This window comes from Pipistrellus hanaki (assembly GCF_964339955.1).
Source record: "Pipistrellus hanaki genome assembly, chromosome: 4".
Lineage (NCBI taxonomy): Eukaryota > Metazoa > Chordata > Mammalia > Chiroptera > Vespertilionidae > Pipistrellus > Pipistrellus hanaki.
In genome coordinates this window covers 35677053-35704344 of record NC_140506.1, presented here as the reverse complement: position 1 = coordinate 35704344, position 27292 = coordinate 35677053, and the positions used below count along the sequence as shown (strand labels likewise).

The following is a 27292-nucleotide window of genomic DNA, read 5'->3' as shown; positions in this document are numbered from 1 at the left end:
TGTAACCCAATAAATTCAGTGAAAAAATAAAATAAAATCCAGCACATCATATAAATATATACAAAGGCTAAAAGGGATGAACGTGTTTTATCCTCATTTATATGAAAGGAGATAAAAGTAGATTCACACATATACACATTCATATACACATTACCTAGCCCAGAGAAGATTAGGGATTGATTTATTTATTTTTATGTGGGGGAGGAGAGGGCTCACAGAGGACAACCCCAGCTCTGGAGGATAAAGTCAGAATTGGAAAAATGTGAAATCACCAATAAACCATCTCCAACAAGAAAGGACTCAACGAGAGGCTTTGTAGATGTATTGCTGAGTAGCTTCCCTAGCTTCTACCAGGGACTCTTTGTAATGCCACCAAGTCCGATCAAAGACCAGGGAGTGTCTTCATTCTTCCTATCACCTGGATTCCTCCCGCCTTCCACCCCTACTCTTTTTTTTTTTTTTTTTTTTTTAAATATATCTTATTGATTTTTCACAGAGAGGAAGGGAGAGGGATAGAGAGCTAGAAACATCCATGAAAGAGAAACATCGACTAGCTGCCTCCTGCACACCCCCTACCAGGGATGTGCTCGGACCCAAGGTACATGCCCTTTACTGGAATCGAACCTGGGACCCCCCAGTCCGCAGGCCAACGCTCTATACACTGAGCCAAACCGAGTTTCAGCCACCCCTACTCTTGTTACCACCCTGTAATGTCTCGGTTCCCTGCTCCCTGCCCTAATAATCTTACCTTCTATCTGACCTCAGTCACCCTATTCCAGGGTCATACTCTTGACCTGCTCATCCTCAAAAACTACTCTACTTGTCACATCTCACTTGGGTTCTGAATCCCACCCCTTCTCATCGGTTATTTCATATATCAGTTTCCTAGACCTTATCCCCTTTCTTCTCTGAACCATTTACTCATTCCCCTCAACACACTCAGCAATGCTATCATCCCTGCAGGGCACGCTCCCCCTCAAACTGTCTCCTAACCTCACATTCCTTCCCAACGTGGCTCAGTTTATACTATAAATGGATTCCCTGCTTTAAGAACTTAAGCACAGAAAACTGACTTACTTAAAGTCACACAATAAATCAGCACATGAGTCAGGCTATGAGACAATAGCACGTAAAACCCTTATTTGTAAAAAGGGCTTAATCACTTCTATAAAAATTCTCTTCCTTATGTGGGAAGAACACGCTCCTTCCGTTCACAGCACAGGCCCAAACTGAGAATGTGAACCCAACAGGGATGGGGTGGGTTCAGGGGCTGAGGCTGGGGTCCGCAGAGGGGAGGGGGGTCCCCTGCCCGCCCCGTCCGCCCGCCCCCGCCAGACTGTGCAGACCTGGCCCTGGACTCACGGAGCTCGGAGCTGCCACCGCCTCCTTTTGATGTTCCTCCTGCTTGGGGCTCCTGGAAGGCCGCCCCGCACGTCTCCCCTTTGGGGTGGCAGCTCCGCGACCCGGGGTGCGCCCCCTGCGCTGCATGTCCGCCCGGCCTCAGGGCGCAGGTCCGGGCACAGGTGTGAGGCTGGGGCTCAGGTGTGAGGTCCGCGCAGGTGTGGCGGGCACGTGACAGGACGTGGTTTTCTCTGAAGAAAAACATTCCGAGGAAACGCCCAGCGCATTCTCCAGCGATTCTTCCTACAGTGTTGAGAACTGTGGCGGTTGGATCCTAACCAGCACCACTGGAACTTCAGTATTAAACCATTTCCACATGGGCTTCCAGGATTTTCTTTGGAATAGAGGGACACTCTCAAGTTCTCTTGGGGTAGAAGCCTGGGTGTCCCATGTTAATGCAGTTGTAACCTACTGGACTCCTTGTCTTGGGTATTATCACTTTCTTGTAGTTTATATAATAACGAATTGGTGAGACACAGTAACCTACTTTGGGCAAACATGTGCCTGGCTTAATTTCTAATAATATGCAAGAAAAGTAGAATATTGAAGGATAATCCCATAACGTGTCTAATGGATTGCAACCAAATAAAACCAGCTCACACCTGTGGAATGGCCCCAGCGGTCCCATTGGAAGTGCAGCATATTTCTAGGAATGAAAAAAAAAAAAAAAAAATGTGAGCCCTCATAACAAAACTAGATTTGACGCCGAACTAGCCCACCTTTTTTGTATGTGTACTAGTATACACAGATTCGCAGGTACACAGACCTAAGAGAAGGGAGAGAGCCCTGGCCGGTTTTTCTCAGTGGATAGAGCATCAGCCTGTGGACCAAATGATCCCGGGTTTGATTCCAGTCAAGGGCATGTACTTTGGTTTCAGGATCCTTCTTGGCCGGGGCCCTGGTCAGGGCTCCTGCAGGAGGCAACCAATCGATGTGTTTCTCTTACATCAATATTTCTCTCTGTCTCTTCCATTCTCTCTAAAAATCAATGGAAAAATGTCCTTGGGTGAGGATTAACAAAAATAATAAATAAAAGTGATTAAATGTTGAGAGAGAGAGAGAGAGAGAGAGAGAGAGAGAGAGAGAGAGAGAGAGAGAGAGAGAGAGAGGAGAGAAACTGATGAAAATTGGAAAGCCAGAGATTAGGTAACTGCTAAGGGGTGATAAAAGGTATAGAAAGTAGTGGATGTTTTCAAGAGGCCCCACAAAGGTAGACAAAATTCAATAGTAGACATGAGTTTGACAGAGTTTGTGTATGTGTGTGTAATGCATGTATATCTATGTATACATATGTATGTGTGAGTTTGAAATTATAGTCAATTTTAGAGGCTGCAGTTAGAAAGGTTTAGCACCATTTGCTTCTGGATTATCTTCTGTCACCCTGTGCCTTCTGTAGACAGCAACAATGAAATACTAACACTGTCATAAATTATAAGGGGGACAAGTTCAATATTGTGGTTTACTTAATAAATGGAATCATGTTTCCAATTCTCACCATATTATTAAGGTTTTTCTTAAACTGCTAACCCAATTATATATTACAAAGCAAAAGTGATTATTTCTTAATTATGCAACAAAAGAACATTTTGTGCCCCAGATTTGTCATAAAGCTATAGTAACAAGATAGCTTAATAATAATGTCACTATAACTTTATAAAAAATCATGGCATGTAATAGGACCTGCCCTTCTACCTTATTCTTGAGCTTTTGCTTTTCCATATAACATTTAGGATCTACTTAACTCCCAAGAAAAAACATGAGGGATTTTGTTTTTATTTTCACTGAATTTATAGAACATTTTGGGGGAGAATAGTTTTATCACCTTTCCTATCATGAAGTCACTTTTTTTCATTTCCTCAGATGTACTAATGACCTTTCAGTAGTATTTTGTAGTTCCCAAGTTCTTGCATATTTCTTGATAGATACCTACCATTTAGGTATCTTGTAGATTGTTGTCATATAAGAGATTATTTTTATTATATCTTCTAATTGGTTATTATGGTCTAGGAATGCTATTCATTTTGTATATTGATCTTGTAGTCATAACCTTGTTAAACTCTTATTAAATCTAGATTTGAAAAAAAATGTAGACAAATACACTGACAATAAAGTTTTATTTTTATTTCTGTTTCCAGTTTTCATTCATATTATTTATTAAATTGGCTAGGGCCTCCAACAAAATAATAAGAGGGCACCCTTGTGTTATCCCAAATAAATGCTTCTAAAATTTCACCAATGTGATAATTTATCTAGTTTTCAATAGGAATTTTTTATGGTACAGGTAGAATTAATAACAGATCCTGATTCGGTTTGGGGTGGCAATGGGTCCAGCTAAAAACTCCATTTTCCGGTTCCTTATATGGGGAATCCTTATTAGCTGTCCTACAATATGACAGTTTGAGATATGTGGAAATTATGTGGGGTTTCCAGGAAAGCTCCTTAAAGAGGAACAAATTTGTTGCCCTTTTTTAATTTTCACTTTCTCATCCTCCTGCCTGGAACTCACGTGGAGGGTTGGATGTGGAAAAGCCCATCTTGTGACCTCAAATCGACTGCGTGAGGCCAAGAAAATCGGAGGCTTCAAGTGAAAATTAAAACCGATTTTTTTAAAAAGCTCTTATTTGTGCCTTTGTAATCATAACTGAAGTGAAACTCCGAACTCATACAGAAAGTAGGGTGCTGCAAGTAACAAAACCTAATATAGAGAATTGGCTTAGTGTCTGAGGGAGGACTTTGGGCAGTGAGGACACAAATATCACTGGCTGAAAAGCTGGTGAAATATTTGATGGTGACAAAGTATTAGGTCAAATTGTCAACTGCTGTCCTTTGGAAGGCAGACCACATGCTGACTGAGGCTGTAGTATCAGGGGAAGTATTAGAAGAAAAACTCAAAGTGTTGGTATAGGATAGCACTTTCTTGCTGTGTTCAGCAGAGTCCTAGAAGAGAGAAATGTACTTTTTCCTCTATTGAAGCTAGGAGCCTGCAGAGATGGAGGAAAAGCAGATGAACAAAGCAGTTTCTACCATTTTTTTTTTTTATTGTGATATAGGTCACATATGAACAAGAGTGCATAAAATATATTTGTACAGCTGAAAGAATATTTTTTAATGAACATCCAATCACCACCCAAGACAAGGAACAGAACACTGCCAGCATCCCAGAAGCTCCATGTACCATTGCCCTACCTTCACTCAGAGGAAATCATTATTCCAACCATTGGGACAACACTCATGCTTTTTAAAATACCTTGATCTCATATGGATACACCTTTAACACAATATAGTCTAGCTTTGTTTTGAATTTTATATAAATGGAATCATACTGATGGCATTCTTCTATGACTTGCTTCTTATGCTCCACATTATCTTTGATATCCACCCACATTCTGAATATAAATATATATATATATATATATATATATATATATATATATATATCTCTACTTTCACCACTGTGTAGAAATCTATTGTTGGAATATACAACGATAGAATTTAACCATTCCACCACTGCTGAATATTTAGTTAATTTCTAATTCCTGGCTATTACAGTACTACTATGAGCATTCTTATATGTGCTTCCTAGGGAATATGTTCAATTGTTTTCCCAGAGCAATGTATTAGCTAGGGTTTTTGCAGAAAAAAAGAAATTGTAATTTGAGATGAGGTTAATAAAGGGACCATCTCTACAGGTGCGGGCAGGTATGGGGGAACCATAAAGGCTAGTGCAGCACACCATTAAGAGCTAGGCTCTGTTGCCACTCCTAGGCTGAAAAGGTGAGGAAAGACGAATCATTAGAACCTGGAGAGCGATCAGAGAATGCAATATGAAGATGCACACCTACAAGAGGCTGTGACCTTAGGTCAAAGGACTTAACAAAAAGGTACATGAAGGAATAAATACCCAACTTCACCTTTCTTCTTCCCTCAAGTCTTCTGCAGTGGCTTCCCCATTGCCATGATACCTTGCTGGACATAAAGCAGGGTACTGAAGGGCAAAGTGTGATATGGAGGACAAATAGAAAATAACCAGGAGCCCAGCCAGTGTGGCTCAGTGGCTGACCTTTGACCCATGAACCAAGTGGTCACCGACTCGATTATTGGTCAGGGCACATGCCCAGGTCTCAGGCTCAATCCCCAGTAGGGAGCATGGAGGAGGCAGCTGATCGATGATTCCTTCATCATTGATGTTTGTATCTCTCCCTTCTTCCTTTCTCTCTAAAAATCAATGAAAAAATATTTTTAAAAAAGTAAAAACAAATAACCAGGAAAGGTGTATATTTAGGAGTGCAGTTGCTGGGTTGTTGACAAAGGCAAACTGTTTTCCAAAGTGATTGTTTTCAAAAAGTAAGAGTTCATGTTGCTCCAAATCATGAACAGAACAATGGACCCTTTTTTCATTTGTGTGCATCTGGTAGGGCTGTAATGATACCTCTGTGTGTAAAAGTAAAAACTTTTCATTTCCCTATCACTAAAATGGCTGAGAATATACACATGTTTCTTGGCCATTCTTATTTCTTTTTATGTCAAGTGCCATTTAAAGTCTTTTATCCATATCAACAAGTAGACTGTCAAATTACAGCGGGGAGGGGAGGAAGATCTGGGGGAGATAATAGATCAACCGAAGGACTTTTATACATGCATATAAGTACAACCAATGGACACAAAACTCTGGGGAGGGAGGGGATGTGTGGGAGGGAGGGAGGGGGGCAAAAAAAAATCAATAAAATATATTAAAAAAAATAAAATAAAAAATAAAATAATAAAATAAAAAAATAAAGTCTTTTATCCAAATTTTTATTGGCTGTCTTTTTTCCCCTTCTTTTTACTGATTCATTGAATTCATTTATATATTCTGGATTATTCACTCTGGATACTAGTTTTTTTCTCAGTTATTGTGCTACAAATATGTTCTCCCAAGTCCTTCCTTATATTCTGACCCTATTAAGTATATAAGATTATAAGTGCTTATACTTTGTAGCTTTGTTATATTTTCTAAAAATGCCTCAAAGAAAATTATAGTACAAAAGAAAATGAGTTGGATGAATTAGATTAAACAGAAAAGGATGTGAAGAGAATTTTTAGCAAAGAAAATAGGAGTAAGAGCACTAAGGTGGAAAAAGAGTGGGAAGAAAGAAAACCATAGACTAAAAGATCGGCCACATATTTTAAATTTTATTTTGAATTATTATTAAACTAGAGGCCTAGTGCGTGAATTTGTGCATGGGTGGGATCTGGCCAGCTCACCCCGATTGGGGCCCAATTGGGCTGGGCAGGGGAAGGGGACTCAGAAAGTTGACCAACCAGCCCTGCTCCCAAATGGGGTCAGGGGACAATGAGGGTGGGAAGGAGGGCACAGCCAGCTGGGGGGAGAGGCTGCAGGCAGTTGGCTGGCCTGCCCCACCCCCTGGTCAAACTCCCAGTCGAACTCCTGGTCAAGGGGACAATTTGCACATTAGCCTTTTATTATATAGGAATATGACTAAATAGCATTCAATTAAATAAATCATCTAAATGAAAATAATTTAGTATTTAATATTGAAAACAATAAATATAAACTTGGGGGAAGGAAGAAAAAAATATGGTGCTATCTACAATTAAAAAAAAAAACACACAAGAAATATAAGAAAACAAAAGATTTGTTTCTTTAAAGCAGCCACAAAATGACTATCATCCTCATGTTTCAATTAAATACTTATTAATGACAAAAACTCTTACTGATAGCACTAAATTATCTGGAGAAACTACTTAAGTTAACTACTTACTGTTAAGCTGTCTTATTTCATAAATATTAATAAAAACATGACATAAATATAACTAAGATAAATGAGCTATTATAATACACATACATCTTTTCTACATTTTTCTCCAGAAGGTTATATAAAAATAAAGTGAGTGTACAATTTATTCTTTACAGATTGTGCAGAGTACAGATATAAATGCCATTTAAGGTTCTAGATAAAAAATAATTACTTTATATCAGACAAAACATTTTTAAAGTGGATCAAGTGCTTATGCATAAGAAGGAATTTTAATTTAAAAAATCAAATGAATAGTCGTACTTAAACAAAATTTTTTAACACAGAAAATGATACTGTGATACTATTATCCCGAAAGAAACAGAACCACACATGCTAGTTCTGCTAAGCTAATATTCTTCATAGAATGCATGATAAATATTAATTATGAATGCTCATGAGGTATCTGAAGATACGAGGAGCTAAAATAATAATATACAAAATTGTAGAAGACACTAAGATCAAATATAGCAGACCAGTGCCAACAAATGGTTAAGTCCTGAAAAGTTCTTATGCTAAAAAAGGTTTCAGTGAACCTCTGAGAGCCCTTACAAATAGATGGTTTTATATTCACTATAAAACTTAATGAAGACAGAAATCAATTTTTGATCTCATTCCTTAATTTCTCATTTTAAAAATATTTCTAACAGGAAGTGTAATTCTTATGATATCAAAAAGGTATACAGAAGTAAATTAGTAGATATTCCAAATTCATGTATAGGAAATATCATTGGGAGGGATTGCTGCATTGGTCATTCACTAAATGAATCTGTAAACTTAAAATGAGGAAGAATAGCTCAGTGATTATAAAAACAAGTTTCAATTAAAAATTAATGATAAAATGTTCAATGTTCACTTAAAAAAGATATCCAGGGTGTGTCTGGGATTGTTTGGTTTTATTTTCTTTGTTGTTGAGGATTTTGTCATCGATCCTGACCTGGAATTAAAAACAACAAAAAATTAAAATGCAAAAAGAGATTTTAAAAAATAATTTTGCAAATAATTGATTTTTTTTAATTTACTTTATATAAAAGAAAATGTTAACATCTAAAAATTCAACCTCAAAATATGAATTTTATAGCTAGCTTTATTAAAGCTCAAATTAGCCATACCTTTTGGGTTTTGTTATGGTCTTCTGTACTCTGCCTGAGTTACCTTTAGAGGGAAGAAAAATAAAGAAATACTTAAAGGGTTGCATAAAAATGCAAAAAATTAGAGCTAACTGATATAAAGATAATAAAAAGTTCCTTATTGTTACATAGTTCTTATTTATACATATCAGAAACTAATTTGATAGCATAATTTTAAAAATTATTTTAATAGTGTTACACTTAATTTTATTTTTGAAAATTGGCCAGAGTCAGAACTACCAAAGAACAAGTTAAAGAGGCTTTCTGGCTATGTAAGTTATTGTTATTTTACCACTGTGCCTTAATAAGTGTTCTCTGAAGGAATATTTCTTTTTTGACTACACCACTCAGCTCCCTGAACTTTTGAGTTCATTCTGTGCTAAATCAAGCCCAAACCAAAGTTTTCCCTAAATTTAAAACTTAATGGTTTCAATTCATTTGAACTTATAAGATAACTAACATTCACCTAAATGGCAGCATACACAAACTGTCACTTTAATAGTATGTGTTTAAGGTTTAACAATGATCTCAATTTAAATAAAACACTCCTGGAAAATAAAGTTCTTTAAAATTACTGCAAACTTACCAGTACTTTTGGTGCTTCCTTTGGGCTGATTTACTGGGCTAACTTTATCCTTTTCCAGTTCCTGGATAATGCCTTTATTTAAACAGACATCCACATGCACATTGAACAGGGTAAGATCTGAAGTCTTTTGTTCTAGGTTACAAACAGGACATATTAGAGCCTGGTCTGTTATCACTTCATATGAGCAAGGCTGGAGGGTTTCTTGCCTTCTCGATGACGTGGAATCTTCATTTTGCAACGAAACAGCACAAGAAGAATTCTGATAACAGTGTTCAATATTAAACGATGTGCTTGGAAGACTAGAATATCCCTCTTTACTGAGCTTATTACTTGAAGCATCTACACTTTCTGCTTTAGATGCATTACCTACAGCCTCTACCAACTCGACACAGTCTTCCGAAGTGATTTCTGTCTTCTTCTGAGGGGTTTCAGAATTCTGCTTCTCACAGAGTGAAAAAGAATGATGTACATTTTCTTTCTTGTTAACTTCTGTAGAGGAAGCATGTGAACATGAGAACATTTCACTCATCGAAGGTCCACTGAGACATGCATCTACATGTTTATTAAAGCCATCCAGACTGATGCTTCCTTGCTCCCTAAAGCAAACAGGACAGGTAAACATCTGATGGTTGTTTGAACTCTCTGATGTTTCTAAATTCTCACTCATCTTCTTCTTTAAAACTTGGAATGACTGTGATGTCTGTACACCTTGTCCATTCACAGTTTCACATTTAAATGTGTCTTGGTGACTCCATTTCCTTTCCGATCGTTTTTTATTAAAGAAACTCTTCTTATGAGACATTTCTACAGGTTTTAAAAACTGATCTTTGTCAGTTTTCTCTGTACACCCAGTGGCGGACAGGGTTTGGTTTCCAGCCTGTAAGAAACCAACAATACTCCGTTGTTGGTGTTTCTTATCTTCTTCACTGGGAAAACCAGAGAGCCGTACTCCTAAATTAAACCAAGCACAATTAGTCAATTTCAAATTTAAAAAGCCAATTCACTCGTAATTCATAAAAACATTTTGCAAGTACTGTTATGATATATTTACAAAAGGCTGTTTAGAGATAAACAATAAGCAACACTGTGTATTTTCTGAATTAAATGTTTTTCCAAAGCTGGCAGTTTGAGTTGAAATATACTTTCCTTTATAAAACTGGGTATTTACTGATTAGTAGGTATCTATTTTAGTTAGATGATTATATAGGTCTCTCAATTAACATCGTAACACATGATACCATTTAATAAATACCAAGTAACTAATTGGAGTCAACTACATAGATACTTTAGCTCCTTTTTTTTTTCAGTAGGTTTTTGTTTTCAGAGGAATTTTAGGTTGACAGCAAAACTGAATAATACCCTGTTTCCCCTAAAATAAAACAGTGTCTTATATTAATTTTTTCTCCCAAAGTTGCACTAGGTCTTATTTTCAGGGGATGTCTTATCTTTCCATGTGCTAGGTCTTATTTTCGGAGGATGTCTTATTTTCGGGAAACACAGTAAGTACAGAGTTCCCATGTGTATATGTGTGGGGGCAGGACTCCTATACATACATACACATATGTCAACATCTCCCACCAGAGTATTACATATGTTACAACCAATAAATCTATACTGACACAACATTATCAAAGTCCATTGTTTATATTGGATTCACTTTGGGTGTTACACATTCTATAGGTTTTGACAAATGTGTAATGATATGTATCTACCTTTATAGCATCATACAGAATAGTTTCACTGCCCTAAAAATCCTCTGTGTTCTGCCTGTTCATTCCTCCGTTCCCGCCAACATTTGATAACTACTGATATTTTTAGTGTCTCCGTATCTTTTCCAGAATGTTATATGATTGGAATAATACAGTATGTAGGCTTTTCAGGTTGGCTTCTTTCAGTTAATAACATACACTTAAGATTCCTCTATGTCTTTCATGGTTTGATGACTCATTTCTATTTTTTTTCTTACTTTGCTAATCCTTATCCAAAGATATTTTTCTATTGCTTTTTAGAGAGAGTGGAAAGGAGAGACAGAGGGAGGGAGGGAAAGAGAGAGGGAAAGAGGGAGAAGGAAGAGGGATAGAAACATTGATGTGAGAAAGACACATCAATTGGCTGCCACCTGAACAGTGCCCAACTGGGGTGAAATTAACCCAAAACTCAGGTACGTGTCCTTCATTGAAAATCGAACCTGAGCCGGGACCGGTTTGGCTCAGTGGATAGAGCGTTGGCCTGCGGACTGAGAGGTCCCGGGTTCAATTCCAGTCAAGGGCATGTACCTTGGTTGCGGGCACATCCCTAGCAGGGGGTGTGCAAGAGGCAGCTGATCGATGATTCTCTCTCTCATCGATGTTTCTAACTCTCTATCCCTCTCTCTTTCTCTCTGTGAAAAATCAATAAAATATATTTGAGAAAAAAAAAGAAAATCGAACCTGAGACCCTTTGGTGCATGGGTCTAACCCAAGACTCTAATCACTTAGCAACACCAGCCAGGGCAATAGCTCATAGTTTTTTTATGGCTAAATAATTCTATTGTAGGGATGTGCCACAGTCTCCGTTGACCTACTACTGAATGACATTTTGGTTGCTTCCAAGTTTTAGCAATTATGAATAAAGCTGCTATTAACATCTATTCTTAGTTCTTTTTAGTTAACATACTTTATTCGATTGGTCTCAGCAGCCGCTGTCTTTCATATATGAAAATACGGTTAATGACCCATTCTTAGTAGTATACTAAGTTGGCATTTGGGGTGCTTATCCATAAACATTCTCTTACCCAATTCACTTTAGCAATATGGTTTGTTGTTTTATTTTTTTCTAACATGTGGTGGTTAAATAGTGCTTTAGTTCCTCATCTGTAATTCTGAAATTCAAAAAGCCCAGATAAATTGTAAGCAACATATGGTTGCTTATAATAAATTCTTTAATTTATTATTAATGATTCAGTGTGAATATTTTTTGTTTTGCTACAAAAATATTAATGTCTTTGAATATGGAGTATTTCCTCAGATCTCAAAGGAGTATTACAAAATATACTCAGTATGCTTTCTAAAATTTGAAAAGCCTAGCCCCAAGGATTTCAATATTTGTAAGAAAAGGACAACTTTGATTGGTTCTTACTGGAATTAAATTAATTATCATAGCTTCACATGCATCAGGTTCTAAGCATTAAGAAAAATAACAGCAGCATAAGTAAAAATTCCTAAACAGTTTTAAGAAATAAATTAGAGGTGAGAATATTTCCAAAGTTGATTTTTTGGGAAAGTCTAGCTATTTAAGGAAAAGCAAGAAAAGTCATACCCATAAGTCTTAATCTCAAGGGATGTGGAAAATCAGCATCAATTTCTGTTCTTAGCAATTCTTTAGCAATAGCAAATATTTCTTCTGCAGTAGACACAACAGATGAAACTGTAGATGCACGAGTTTTTACTTCAAAATTCACATTCTTCAGCTTAATGGTAACAGTTCTACCCTATAATAAGCAGAATACATTATATATGGCTTGCTAACTTCTAGAAAAAAAAGTTATTTTACAGGTTAGAAAAGCTCATAAAGCTCTCATATGTACATATAATATGAAAGTATAATCAATTATTTCTAAAACATAGTAATAAAATTGTCATAAAGAATAACTAGAATCCAAAAGTAATAAAAAAAATTCCAATTTTAACCAATAATTATTACTCTCCTCTCCAAATGAATTTTTATAAGAGACTTTTATATAAAGGTCAAAATTGTTCTTTTTCACCAGCTCTTTTAGAGGTCAATTCAGTACCTAAAATGGAAGGGGGAAAAAATCTTTCTAAAAAAGCCTCAGTGAGCCCTAACCGGATTGGCTCAGTGGATAGAGTGTTGGCCTGCAAACTCAAGGGTCCCAGGTTCGATTCTGGGCAAGGGCATGTACCTTGGTTTTGAGCACATACCCACTAGGGAGTGTGCAGAAGGCAGCTGATCGATGGTTCTCTCTCATCGATGTTTCTCTCTATCCCTCTCCCTTCCTCTCTGTAAAAAAATTAATAAAATATATCTATATTTTAAAAAGCCTGAGTGAAAAGGTCTTGTGGACAGCTCATACTTATTGTGTGTCTACTATACAACAGATACTATGCTAAACAATTTACATGTTAGAACTCCCTTTAAAATTAATGTTTAATGGGTACAGTGTTTGGGATAATGAATGAGTTCTAGAGATTGACAGTGTTGATGGCTGTGCAGTCTGAATGTTCTTAGTGCCACTGAAATGTACACTTAAAAATGGTCAAAACAGTAAATTTTATGTTACATATATTTTACTTCCTCCTGGAGGTAGAGAGAATAAATTAGCTTGACTCACTTCCAAAGAATAGCCAATAGAAAGGGGAAAATAGTAACTTCACAATGAGAAGCCTAGCAAACACTACCTTAAACAAGTGATGAAGATTAACATCACCCATGACATCATGTAGCTATCAAATACAGCAGCTCCCCCTTATCTGCGGGTAAATGTTCCAACATGCCTAGCGGATGCCTGAAACTGCAGATAGCATAGATACACTATGTTTTTTCCCCCTATACATACTTACGATAAAGTTTCATTTGTAAATTAGGCATAGTGAGAGATTAACAACATAAATAATAATAAAATAGCAGTTATTAAAATACACTGTAGTAAAAGTTATGTGAATGTGATCTCTTTCTCTCTTATAAACAATCTGTTAACCAAGACTCCCATTAAGTGATTACCAGCAAGTAGCATACAGAGTGTGGACATGCTGGACAAAGGGATAATTCACATCCTGGGCAGGTCGGAACAGCATGAGATTTCATTACGCTACTAAGATGTACAGTGTAAAACTTAAGATTTTATTAATTTTAATAATTTTCCATTCAATGCTTTCAGACTGTGGGTAAATGAAACTGTGGAAAGCGAAATCTCAGCTACGGGGGAGGGATGTGACGAAGACATTTTACCTCTGTAGTATTCTTTCTACAACTTATAACCATGGTCTAATCTAAAGAAAACTACCAGACAAACCCAAGTTGGGAGATATTCTGCAGGGTATCTGGCCAGTATTTCTCAAGACAATCAAGGTCATGGAAAACAAGGAAACACTGAGAAACTATCATAAACTAGAGAAGACTGGAAAAGACTCCCTAAACTTTTTAAGGACAACTAAATGCAATGTGGTTCCCTGGACTGAATCCTGGAACAGAAACAGAACATTAATGGAAAAATAAATTCTGAAGTTTAGTTAATAACCATGTGCTAATGTCAGTTTCTTAGTTTTGAGAAATATACTATAGCAATATAAGAAGTTAATAATGAGGAAAACTGGGTATACTAAAACTCTATATAGTATTTTGGCAATCTTTCTGTGATTCTAAAATTAAAAATTTATTTAATGGCCCTGGCTGGGTGGCTCAGTTGGTTGGAGCATCATCTCATACACCAAAAGGATGTGGGTTCAATACCCCGTCAGTGCACATACCTAGCTTGCAGGTTTGATCCCTTCTTGGGGTGTTTGGGAGGCAACTGATCAATGTTTCTCTCACACACTGATGTTTCTCTCTCTTTCTAAGTCAATGAAAACATATCCTCAGGTGAGGATTAAAAAGAAAATTATTTAAACATTGAAAAAAACAACTCTTTTTACAATCAAAATATAACAGAGAAAAAATACTCATCAATTACTTATCCTATGCTTTGTGATAATGCTACAATACTTTAAAATTTTTATTGAATTTATTGTGGTAACATTGGTTAATAAAATTATGGGTTTCAGGTATACAGTTCTATAATATATCAACTGTATATTGTATTGTATATTCACCATTCCAAGTCAAGTCTCCTTCCCGTACCATTTATCCCTTCTTTACCCTTTTCTACCTCCACCACCAACTCTTTCCCTCTGGCAGTCACCATTACATTTTGTAATAACTCTGAATAAATGATTTGAGAGTATTGGAAAAAGAGTAAATACAGACTGTTTTGAGTGAAGATTATAAAACACAAAGTTCAAAGCCTTCCAGATTTTGTTCTCAATGTGCTAAACAACCTGAATTGGAGCCCTGAAACAAAATGCTTACTCTAGAAAGTCACCGTCTACAAGAGAAAAACATTAAAGATGGCTGGAAAGGCATTTGTAATATGTTAATACAGTTCTGGGGAAATCCTGCCCCCTTCGCTTCATTCTCTAATATAACTCTGATCTGGAACTTATTCAAATGTATTTCTGAGACAGTATAAACTCCTTGGGAGTTATAACCACTTTACCCTATAAGTTGCTTCTTCACAGAATGACCTTACCATAGGCCTCAATTAAGGGTCAGAATTAAATTTCTTTGCTGGTGATGAGAAGACTCTTATCTGACATTTTCCACTTTGTATTCAAAGCCTAATTCTTGCATTAAAGTGCATTTTATCATTAGAAAAATTTAAAACTAAGAACACTACACTAAAATAAAGTACCTTAAGTCCTTCTTTCTGCAGATCTTGAGCAAGTTCACTGCAAAGTTCTTGGCACAACTTGTACTGTTCCTCTGCTTTACTTATCTCACTGAATGTCCTAGAAAGACAAGAATGATTTTTAGTGCACAAAGTACAATTCAGAATAATTTAGTTATATTTTCTGCAGTATAGAATAACGTTTCCAGATGAATTAAGATATAATTAAGTGAAAAGCATTTAAGATCTACTTAATGATTGAAGATCATTTAGATAATCAAGCTGATTAGCAAAGGTATATTTTTTATTTTTAATCTTCACCCAAGGATATGTTTTTCTTGATTTGGAGGAAAAAGGGGAGGGGAAGGAGAGAAGAGGAACATGGATGGGTTGAATTGGTTGCCTCCTGTATGTGCCCAGACCAGGGATGGAACCCCCTAGGTATGTGCTCTGAACAGGAATCAAATTCACAACCTTTTGATGTATGGGAGAACGCTCCAACCAACTGAGCCAGTAGCTGGGGCAGCAAATGTGTACTTTTATACTTTTGCTCTCTCTATAATTTAAAAAATATATATTTTTATTGCCCTAACTGGCTTGGCTCGGTGGGTAGAGCATCGGCCTGCGGACTGAAAGGTCTCAGGTTCGATTCCGGTCAAGGGCATGTACCTTGGTTGTGGGCAGATCCCCAGTAGGAGGTATGCAGGAGGCAGCTGATCAATATTTCTCTCTCATCAATGTTTCTAACTCTCTATCCTTCTCCCTTCCTCTCTGTAAAAAATCAATAAAATATATTTTAAAATATATATATTTTTATTGATTTCAGAGAGAAAGGGAGAGAGAGATGGAAACATCAATGATGAGAGAGAATCACTGATTGGCTGCCTTCTGCATGCCCCCTATTCAAGATCAAGCTGGCAACCTGGGCATGTGCCCATGACCAGAAATGAACCCAGGACCTTTCAGTCTGCAGGCTGCTCTATCCACTAAGCAAATAAGCTAGGGCTCTCTATAATTTTTTTAAAGATGATTAAAACCACCAACAGATGGTGATAATTCATTAAATAGGCCAATACTATCTCACTCTTGGATGCTTTTTCCCCTCTTTTCCTTTAATTGCTTTAATGTAAAAGCTAAGCCTCAGAGCAATTTTTATCAGTCATTAATATAACTAGTATTAATATAACTCTGTACGAGGTCAGTGGTTATTAAATGTCTCAGTGGAATTTTGGTGCTTTGGGAGAAAATTGAGGGACTTTTCAAGCAATGACATATTTCCCAAAACAATAAGGTTGCCATCAAGATTTCATGTGACTTCTGAACAATATTGTAAACCAATGAAATAGATAATCTCTAAATTCTCTTTCATCAATATCTTATTATTTGATGCCTCTGTTCATTTACCAATATTTGAAGAGTTTTAGGAAGAATTTCCATTGTCATGTCTTAAATTTACCAAATAACCTCTCAGTGTAATTTTTCTTATAAAGTCTAGAAATTAAGATTTGGAATCCTAAAATGTTTGGTTTTCACTAATGTTGTTTTTAATAAAAAGCAGTGTACTTTTTTTTTTCCACTGAGAGAACAGCAAGTGAAGATAATATAGCAGTGTGTACTGGGACAATTACTTAAGGAGTGTGACATTCTGAGAACAGTTCTGAGGTTTGAAAATAGATTTTTTAATTTCAGTGATACTTTCCTAAGAATTAAAAATTAGTTTAAAATAGCATAAATTAAGAACAATAATCAAAATATTACCTCTCAACACTCATGCTTTTCCTCTCTCCATCCCTTGAATGAAGAAGAAAAAGTTTTTATTTGGTTTCTCAAAGACTGAGTTTCTTTTAAGTCAAACAAGAAGATTTAATGTATCAAATTTATACATCATGAAAAACAGTGAGTTTTTTAAATCTAAAAATAAAACTACCACCCAAATAATGAAGATAGATAAGATGTTAATACGATTACACATGGCATGGATCAAGTCTATATCTATTGAAAAGAACAAATTTTAAAATAGGTTAATATAAATTGTTTCTAATATCAAAACCACAACTTACAAAAACCAATAGCAGCCGGTAGTGTAATAATAGCTTGCAGTTTGCGCCACAGGGTCTCAGCAGCATCAGCTCTTATCCCACTTGGGGGAAGCTGAGGATTGCTTTGTGGGCACCAGGTCTGTGGTGTCATTTATTTTTAAATGGCCAATGCGCATCATGGCAGCTACTGCATTGAGCATCTGCCCCCTGATGGTCAGTATGCATCATAGCTACCAGTCAGATGGATGGACACTTAGCCTGTGTGTGTGTGTGTGTGTGTATACACACACCCCAGGTTAATATATGCTATGTTTTATCAAGAACTCTTACTATGTTCAAGAACTATGGAAATAAAAAGAGGTTAATTTTTGGATTAAAAGAAACAGTTTTATTTCCCATTATCTTAGAAATACTATATTATTTATAGTACTGTCTTTTTCTTATTTTTCTTTATATCCACTCTAAATAAATGTCAACTAACTGTGGACTCAAATGATTGAGAAGCACAAAGAGTTAAGAAAAGCAATACCACAGGCTTTACAATCTCTGTAAAATTCAGCAGATTTAATTGTTTAATAAAACTTATTTTGTATGCCCCTTCAGTAATCTTCTTGTTCTCCTTTAGTCTGAGTATAAGAATAGAAAGGAGTTATTTTGAGAGCAGGCTGACAAGATGATGACAAAACTGTAAAAATAGTGCTGTGTCAATTTCCATTCTTTTTTTTTTTATTCCCTTCTTTTACTACCCCCGCAAAAGTGTATACTTCCAGCTCTAGGATACTTCTTTTTAAGACCTAGATGAAAGAATGACAAGAAAGAAAACACAGGGACTCGCTGCTAGCTGTTCCTCTTCTAGATATTTATATGGCTGGCCCCTTGAGGTCTCTGACTCTGGATGACTGCAGCCAACCCAACTCTTACCACCCCCCAGCCCAAGTCATTTTATGTCCTCACTCTGCCTCCCTTTCTTTATTTGTTTTTTTGGGTTACTTTATATCTCCCACACTAGTCTATAAGCTCCATGAGGGCAGGACTTTCTCTTGTTTACTGCTATTATCCACAGCACCAAGAACAGTGCCTAATACAAAGTAAGTACTCAGTATTGAATGAATCATTTTTCCATTGAGAACACAGCAAGTGTCCCCACAAAATGTATACACACTTTAACAGCCAATAGCTCAATTTTGAAAATGAAATGTATTTTTAAATTATTTTTTAAATGTCTTTATTGATTTCAGAGAGGAAGGGAGAGGGAGAGAGAGAAACATCAATAATGAGAGAGAATCATTGATCAGCTGCTTCTTACACGCCCCCTATTAGGGATCAAGCCTGCAATGAGGGCAAATACCCTGACCAGGAAATGAATTGTGACTTCCTAGTTCATAGGTTGACACTCAAATACTGAGCCATACTGGCCAGGCGAAAATGTATTTTTAAAAAATATATTTTTATTGATTTCAGAGGGGAAGGAAGAGAGAGAGAAAGATAGAAACATTAATGATGAGAGAGAGTCATTAATCGGCTGCCTCCTGCACACACCCCCATTGGGGATTGAGCTCGAAACCTGAGCATGTGCTCTTGACTGGAATCCAACCTGGGACCCTTTAGTCCACAGGTCAATGCTCTATCCACTGAGACCAGCTAGGGCTGAAGTGTATTTTAATAAACACTGCCTTTATAATCATTCAAAGTGTCTGTCTTTGGGATATATATATTGAGAGAGTTTGAAGGTTAGCAAAAAAAAATCATTAAATTCCCTTGCTTAAAAGGTGAGCTCTGGAATATGAACCATCTTGCTTTTCTTAAAAATCTGACCACCAGTGCTCCAGTATTCTTATGTTCTAAAAAAGCACAAGGTAGCAAAGAAAGTACCTATCATGATCTTGTTCATCTATCAAATTCCTGTAGCCAACAACCTGGAAGTGATTCTTTATTCATCTTTTCCTTTTCTCCCACATCCAGTCATCGGACTTTAATTTAAAATTAAATTCTAAATTAAACCAGTCTAAAATAATTTTAAAACATGCTATCCTTATAGGCTCCACTTCAACGGTTAAAATTGTTATCCCACAGACATAGACAACAGCTGTGGTTATGCCAGGGGGAAGGGAAGGAAGGAGGTTGGGTGGAAGGAGGCTGGGTGGAAGTTGACAAAGAGGGAGAAAATGGAGACATCTGTAATAGTGTTAACAATAAAAATAAAGTAAAAAAAAAAAAAAAAAAAAAAAAAAAAGAAAAGAAAAAGAAAAAAGAAAGGGAAAGAAACCAAGAAAACAGAATGAATATACATATGGATACCTTGTCAGGTGTGTTGAACCTAGACCCATGGAAATATGAAGGAAATAACGCCAAGATGATTCAGAGAAAAGAAGAGAAAGTAATGCCCTCTGTTGGTAGAGTTCGGTACAAGTAGTAATTCCTAGGGCCTTTAGCATTTTCTCCGTAACTTTTCCTATTCCAGAAACCTAGAAGAGAATCAATATATATTATTAATACATTTTTAAATTAAAGCAAGAACTGGTATTATAATCTCATTATACCCTTTATAATCATTAAAAACATGAATAATATAACTATCTTCATAAGAAAACTGCCTTAATTTCTTGACCACATTTTTTAAACTAGTGTTCTATGGAAAACTTAAATTTAAAATTCCATGAACATTTTAAAAGCATTAAAATAAAGAGTTCTGCCCTGGTGGATTCGGCTCAATGGATAGAGCATCAGCCCTCCGAATGAAGGGTTGCAGGTTCAATTCCAGTCAAGGGCACGTATGTACGTATCTTGGTTGCAGGTTTGCTCCCCAGCCCTGGCCAGGGTGCATGCGGGAGGCAACCAATCAACGTGTTTCTCTCACATCCATGTTTCTCTCTCTCTGTCACTCCCCCTCCATTCCACTCTTTCTGAAAATCAATGTAAAAATATCCTTGGGGGAGGATTAGCAAAAATAAATAAATAAATAAATTAATTAATTAATTAAATATAAAAAATAAGGAGTTCTGTGGTCAAATTTGGGGAATGGTGGGATAAACAAATTTAAGTTGAATTTTTCACTGCAAGACTTAAGAATCTTTAATATTCTAGTATCCTTGTGACTTGTAAAGGTGGTAGATTTCATAGTTATTTGAGCCTTTTTTATAGAATACTTACTCATACCTTAAAAACCAGATTGGAAAATACTGCTTTATAGCTACACCTTACATACTAATCTATTCAGTAATCATTATACATTATATATTTTGATATTTTGATAAAGCCTTTCTTCTAAGCATTGAGAAATGCTTTATTTAAATTTACTCATATACATTATATTGTGAGAAAAGCGACTTCTAGAACATCAAAAAAGTATATGCAATTATTGTTTACAAAGCATACATATGCAGAAAAATACAGAAACTTTAAAAATAAAATGTAGTCTCCTTTCTATAACTCCTATGGGATCATTTTACCATTTTTAAAGATGGTAAAGTGTTTTGTGTGGTAGTTTTTTTTTGTTGTTTGTTTGTTTGTTTTTTGTCAAAACAATTAAAATTCTGAATCTTTTTCAAGTATCATACTTATTAATCAGGAAGCAATCTGTAGTTTAGAACTAAGATTGTATATCAGTTACAGATGGAAGGATTCTTACCAGTATCCCTTTATTTTTCTTCTCCTTGGCGAGGGTACACTAAAAAGTCTGTCATCTATTACTTCCTTTAAATTTCCAGCAAACAAGATCCTAAACCTCAATTTAAGGGTTTAATAGAAAGATTTCTTCAAATCCAAATTTAATCATCCAGTTTAGTTCTTGTTACCTACTGTTTTAAAACCTTGCAACCAACAATTACTACCATCCTCAATAGTATCTCTTCAGAACTCAGAGAGAATATATATATATATATATATATATATATATATATATATATATATATGAGAGAGACAGAGAGAGATGATAAATTTTATATAAAAATCTCACCTTTCTAATGGGTAAGTCCTTGATGAAGTCCATCACAGCTTGCCTTCTGGGGAGAATTTGGTATTGTCCATTTGGTTTATTCTTATCACTGCATACTTTTGCTAACATTGTGTTTGGGGCAATGCCTTAAAAGAAGAACACTCTTATGACTCAAAGAAGTTGACATATACGATATTAAAATATGTGATGACAATATAGAAAAATAATAATGTTAAGTGCAAAGCATCTCAAATTATGTGAAATGCTATTTTAAACACAATAGTGGATAAAAATGGTGAAGGGATTAAGCAAAAACCAAACCAAAACAAAACAACTCATTGTCAGAAGCAACAGTAGAGGGAAGTAGAAGAGAGTAAAGGGGAGATAAATGGTGACGGAAAGAGACTTGACTGAGTGATGAACACACAATATACAGATGATGCATTATAGAACTGTACACTTGAAACCTTTATAATTTATTAACCAATGTCATCCCAATAAATTCAATAATTTAAAAAAGGGTATCTGTTTGAAAAAGAATACCCAGATATTAGCAAAAAAATCATAATTAAGGTATATGTCTTGTTCAGTAAGTAAATAAATATATAAATAATAAAATTAATAGTGATTATCTATCTCCCCAGGGCTTCATATGATTTTTAGGAAAAATAATTGTGTTAGTTATTTTCACAGCAGAAATGAGGGCTATTTATTTATTTTAATTTTTTTATTGATTTTGGAGAGGAAGGGAGAGGGATAGAGAGAGAGAAACATCAACGATGAGGGAGAATCATTGATCGGCTGTATCTTGCACACCCTCTAATGGGGATCAAGCCCACAACTCAGGCATGTGCCCTTAACCAGAATCAAACCTGGGACCCTTCAGTCTGCAGGCCAATGCTCTATCCACTGAGCCAAACCAGCTAGGGTAAAATGAGGGCTATTTAAATCTCCATGGTATTTTAAAGTCTAAGAGTAATTTCTGAGTTAAAAAAATATTGTTAATTTACTTACTGGTAGAAACACAGGGCTATCTTATATTAATGATCCAGAATATAAGTTAGGATGTATGTTTATTCTTTAAAAAGGTCTTTTGTATACATTATCCACATTAAAAAAAAATCAAAGATTCTGGGTTGTAGTATATTTAAAACGATAATGAAATGTGTGCATTCTTTTTGTGTTACTCACAGAGTAAACTACTTTTTTTTTTTTTTTTAATTTCAGAGAGGAAGGGAGAGAGATAGGAACATCAATGATGAGAGAGAATCATTGATCGGCTGCCTTCTGCACACCCCCTTCTGGGGAAAAAGCCTCCAACCCGAGCATGTGCCCTTGACAAGAATCGAACCTGGGATCCTTCAGCCTGCAGACCGAAGCTCTATCCACTGAGCCAAACCGGCTAGGGCTAAATTATTATTTTTAAGAAAGATGTTTTATAATATCTAGGAGTCTAAATGACTAAGATAAATTGAAATAGGAATATTCTAATATAATCATTAAATAGTTCATTTCATTGTTTATATATTGTACATCTTCCTAAATTTTATTACTTATTTTCATGTTTTGGCATGGAAAGAAAAGACTAACCACATCATAATATGGTTTTTATAAAATAATTTAGGGCACTTATGACAAATATCAGTCTCTATGCTAAGTGGTGTTACCCTATGTGCTATTGACCTATGTAAAGCTCTTTTTCTCTTCACTCAATGGTTCTAGATTGTTATGTTATGAGTTGGTGATTCTTCTGTCCACTATCTTGTGGTCATATGGGGTCTCTCCTGCACTGTAACCTTAGAAGAAATGCAGTCTTCTAAGGGAAAACTAAAAAAGTATTATGTCCAAAAATAACTAAAATATATTTATTTTAAATATATTATAAAAACGGGAAAGCTACATGAGATATGTAATATTTTTTCTTTGTGCTCAAAGGCTTTTTTGGCATAGTTCAAACTTACCTATAGGTTCTAGGCATTCTAGATAGGTTAAGTTGTTAGAAGAGGAATCAAAAGATGGATAAATAAAATGTTACTCTATACAATGAGAAATTACTAGTATTATGTTTGAATTAGCCAGTCTGAAAATTAAAACTATTGTAGCCATCAATATCCTGTTTAAGTACCTGCACTGGCTGTCAGTGTTGTTTTTTGCTCAATTCTGAAGCGAATTTCCCTTACCACTTCCTCGGCTGATGTTCCAAAAACAACTGAGTTCTGAAGTATTTGAGGACTATTTTGTTCTTCACTGTTCACTTGGGAAGTATTTTCTGGGGGCTGCAAATCAGGAGGACTATCTTCAAAAAGTAGTGGAGAGATGGATCGTTCATGCTCACTCAGTTTATTAACTTCCTTTTGTGGTTTATCTAAATTATAAATAGAAGCAGTAATTCATCTTCATTTTAAGAAGCATATACTTCATATATCAGGTTTCGTTACATTCTTTCTTAAAACAAAATAAATCTAGTTTAGTTTTGTTTCTAAGAACCAAGATCAGAAATGTCATTTATATTTTATAACAGTTTAAAAAGAATACAGTGATTATAAGTGTTTCTAAAAAGGAATATATTTCCCATTTCCATAGTATACATTTTAAAAGAAAATACCTTAAGTAAAACTCACTGATTTTTATATCTAAGTTCATTGAAACCCAGAATTAGATTTAGATTTGTATTACTTTTTTCTTTAAAAATTAAAGTTTCTTTTTGTTGTTGTTTATTCATCTCTAGTGGGGAAAAAGCTTTCTTAATTTAGGTTTTAATAATCAGGGCAAAAGGCATTAAGCAATCTAGAATAAACTTCTGAAAAATAAGTTTTGTTTTTAGAGGAAAGATAAACTTAAATTTTCTTCATTCATGAAAGAAACATTTCCAATGTTGACATAATTTGAATTTTCTTCAAGTGATTATTTTAATTTTGACATGCCTGTTTACAAAGTATTATTTTTACTAAAGGCATATTTGAAATAAATATAAACTACTTCTGGTGTTTTACTTTTTATTTGTAGTCTATAGTTCTGCATACATATATCCATGAAAATATTCAAATTCTTAATGTTTGATCAGATTAACGATTGTCCAAGGTTAAGGGAAAGAAGCCTTTATTACTATCAACTAGATAATAATAAATTATTATTATTATTATCTAGTAATAAACTAATAAATGAAACTGTGCAAGGGAGTCTGCCCTCTCAGCCCCAGCTGCCTTGCCACACCCTCCGCCCACTGGTGATTCTGGAAGGTCGTTCTGCCATCTGGTCTATGAGCAGGTTGAATATTAGCTCTTTACTATATAGGATAGGCTGTAAACTAAAATTATTAAAAAAGTAAAGATATTCTTGTTATTACCTCATTTATTTGCATTTTTTGTAAATGGACTATAAAATATACTTAAATCTATGCTAGTACTAAAAATGTCCTTATGAACAAATCCATTAAAGACTTTACTTTCTAGGCTTAATGGAGGAGAAATGCAGTTTAAATATACTTATAACATCTAAGATTAATAACAGAGCTTTCAAATCCCATTTCATAATTTTATAAGATATAAATGTTTTCCAAATTAAGGTAAATGCTGAAGCAAAAATTAAATTTCTATTTTTCAAGACACATGAATGCATATTACTTTAAAAATAAACTTGGCCTTTTAGGAAGATTTCCTAAGAAAATATAAGTAATATGACAACACCTGATTCATTTCAAATTTTAAAGTATAATATATGAATTAAGTTACAGACAGATGTTCTCCAAAGCTGAATTCCCAGGCTATCTACAAAATAAGCCTTACTTTCAAACTTACATTAGCTGTTATTGGGTGCTTCTGTTCCTTTCATTTCCCATGTTCTGGTTTTAAATTGCAAAGCAATTCTGAGGGGATTAAGACTGTGGCACAGGTGGAATGGTATTTACCTAGACTCTCTTTCCCCATCTGGATGGGTAGAAGTCAAGGTAAAGAGAGCAGAAAAACTTCAGCTCCAGGAAGGTACCTGTCACGTTCATAAGCCCCTTCTGCAATTCCCTATGCCACGTTTATCTTTCTCATGGCTCTCTCACCCTGCCCTTGGGTGAGTCACTCTGATCGAACACTACAGTAGGAAGCAAAGCAGGCTGCCTTCAGGTTTAGTTAGAGCTGCTGCTGAATAGCATGGTTACCTTTTAAGTCTGTCTACTTCTCTGCGAGGCCTGGATGAGCAACTAAATACTGAAGAGGTTTCTTATTTGCTTTCTGAAAGAAATATCTTTATGATCCCATAACTGAGGTGATTAGAGTACAAAACTAAGGTTTCTTTAATCTGAAACATTAGGATTAAAGCACCCATTTGGATGGCAAGTGCTAAAAATGCACAGTATTTCAGTTTCACGCATTCCTTGGCAGTCACTATTTGGATTTATAAGGCAGAATAAACATAAAATCATAATGATTACTTCATTTGTATATACACGTAGTAGTTAGCAATACTTTTTCAAAGATCACATCTTTTAGGAAAGGGGCAGACAGCAAAAAACTGTCTTGGACTTGAGAGAAGATATATCAATCACCTGCATGGCTCCAGCTCATATATGCCTGAAAATCCAGCCCACAGGGATTTATATATGACCAAAACAAACGGAACTATTTAAATTGTTTAAGAGTATGAAACACATGAAGTACCTAAGTATGTTAAAAGCAACAGATATTAAAAATTTACATTCTCATTGTGAGTTTGGACATGCTATAATAAATAAAAAGAACATTAGTAGAGAATAAAAACATTTACTTTAGTCCCAATGTAACTTTTAAAAAACATATATGAAAGTAATTGGGGTTTTCTTTGTCTTTTGTTTTTAAATATATTTTATTAATTTTTTACAGAGAGGTAGGGAGCGGAATAGAGAGTTAGAAACATCGATCAGCTGCCTCCTGCAACCAAGGTACGTGCCCTTGACCAGAATTGAACCTGGGACCCTTCAGCCCGCAGGACGAGGCTCTATTCACTAAGCCAAACCAGCCAGAGCAAAGTAATTGTTATAGGAGGGGATGCTTTGTGAAAAGTAAGGAACTAACAAAGTGAGATTTGAAGCAAAGTGGCATCAGGCTTTTTGTGCCACTTCCCCAAACAATAAAGTTAAAGCAAAGAAAAAAAATAAGTTTTGCTCCAAGCCTCTGTATCCAGAAATTATGCTTATTTATTATTTAATGTTTTTATTAAAGAGACCCCTTAGAGATATAAAGAAGGTAATGAAATTGTGATTTGATGTCTACATTAAACTTGCTTCAATGATTTGAGACCCAAACAATGTGAGAGTTATAATTGTATGTCATTGAGAATTCACCATTTTTGCTTCAGGGAAAATTACAAACAGGTTTACCCACCACTGCCTATGCCTTCTCCCCTCTCCACTCAAAGCAATCAATGAGTTGTGCACAGGGAATATAGCTGTGGGTTGTGAGCAAACCTTCTCTGTTTCTACCCTTTCATCAGATGAACTTTGTTCAGTAATCCAGAACAGCTCAGACATTTGAAATAATCATACCTTTGACAGAGGGTTGAAAGCAGCATACATAATATCTGCATGTTATCACTTTAGATAGGTAATGAAGAGGCCTTTTAAAAGTTTTTTTTTTTTTTAAATATATTTTGTTGATTTTCCATAGAGAGTAAGGAAGAGGGATAGAGAGTTAGAAACATCAATGAGAGAGAAACATTGACCAGCTGCCTCCTGCACACCCCCTGCTGGGGATGTACCTGCAACCAATGTACATGCCCTTGACCGGAATTGAACCTGGGACCTTTCAGTCCACAGACCGACGCTCTACCACTGAGCCAAACCAGTTTCGGCAAAGGGCCTTTTTAAAAGAATGCTTTGGATTCATGAAACTTCTGATTCATCACATTCTATTTTCCATTTAGCAATTACAACAAAAGGCCACCTTAAATAGACAAGCTCTTCAGATTCAATGTATCCCAACCCCTTATTAATTACATTTTAGTAAAAGAACTGCTATAA

At 35.5% G+C, this 27292-nt stretch overlaps 2 protein-coding genes across 3 annotated transcripts in view; both read right to left on the bottom strand.

The window, feature by feature from the left end:
- ANKDD1B (ankyrin repeat and death domain containing 1B) overlaps positions 1-1606 on the bottom strand; it is a gene marked incomplete at both ends in the record, with an annotated part of 31355 nt that extends 29749 nt beyond the window's left edge. The window contains 1 exon segment of the mRNA XM_084880842.1: positions 1363-1606. Coding sequence (XP_084736968.1) covers positions 1363-1606 — 244 coding nt within the window.
- Positions 1607-6557: 4951 nt separating this feature from the next.
- Positions 6558-27292, bottom strand: part of POLK (DNA polymerase kappa) — a 57453-nt gene continuing 36718 nt past the window's right edge. For both annotated transcript variants that reach the window (XM_084880449.1, XM_084880448.1), the window contains 9 exons: positions 23432-23671; positions 21328-21452; positions 19671-19837; positions 17092-17124; positions 15358-15454; positions 12210-12381; positions 8913-9863; positions 8309-8351; positions 6558-8133 (listed from right to left, as the gene is read on the bottom strand). In XM_084880449.1, the coding sequence (XP_084736575.1) occupies positions 8049-8133; positions 8309-8351; positions 8913-9863; positions 12210-12381; positions 15358-15454; positions 17092-17124; positions 19671-19837; positions 21328-21452; positions 23432-23671 (1913 nt within the window). In that variant the 3' untranslated portion in view covers positions 6558-8048. The remainder of the gene's footprint in view (positions 8134-8308; positions 8352-8912; positions 9864-12209; positions 12382-15357; positions 15455-17091; positions 17125-19670; positions 19838-21327; positions 21453-23431; positions 23672-27292) is intronic.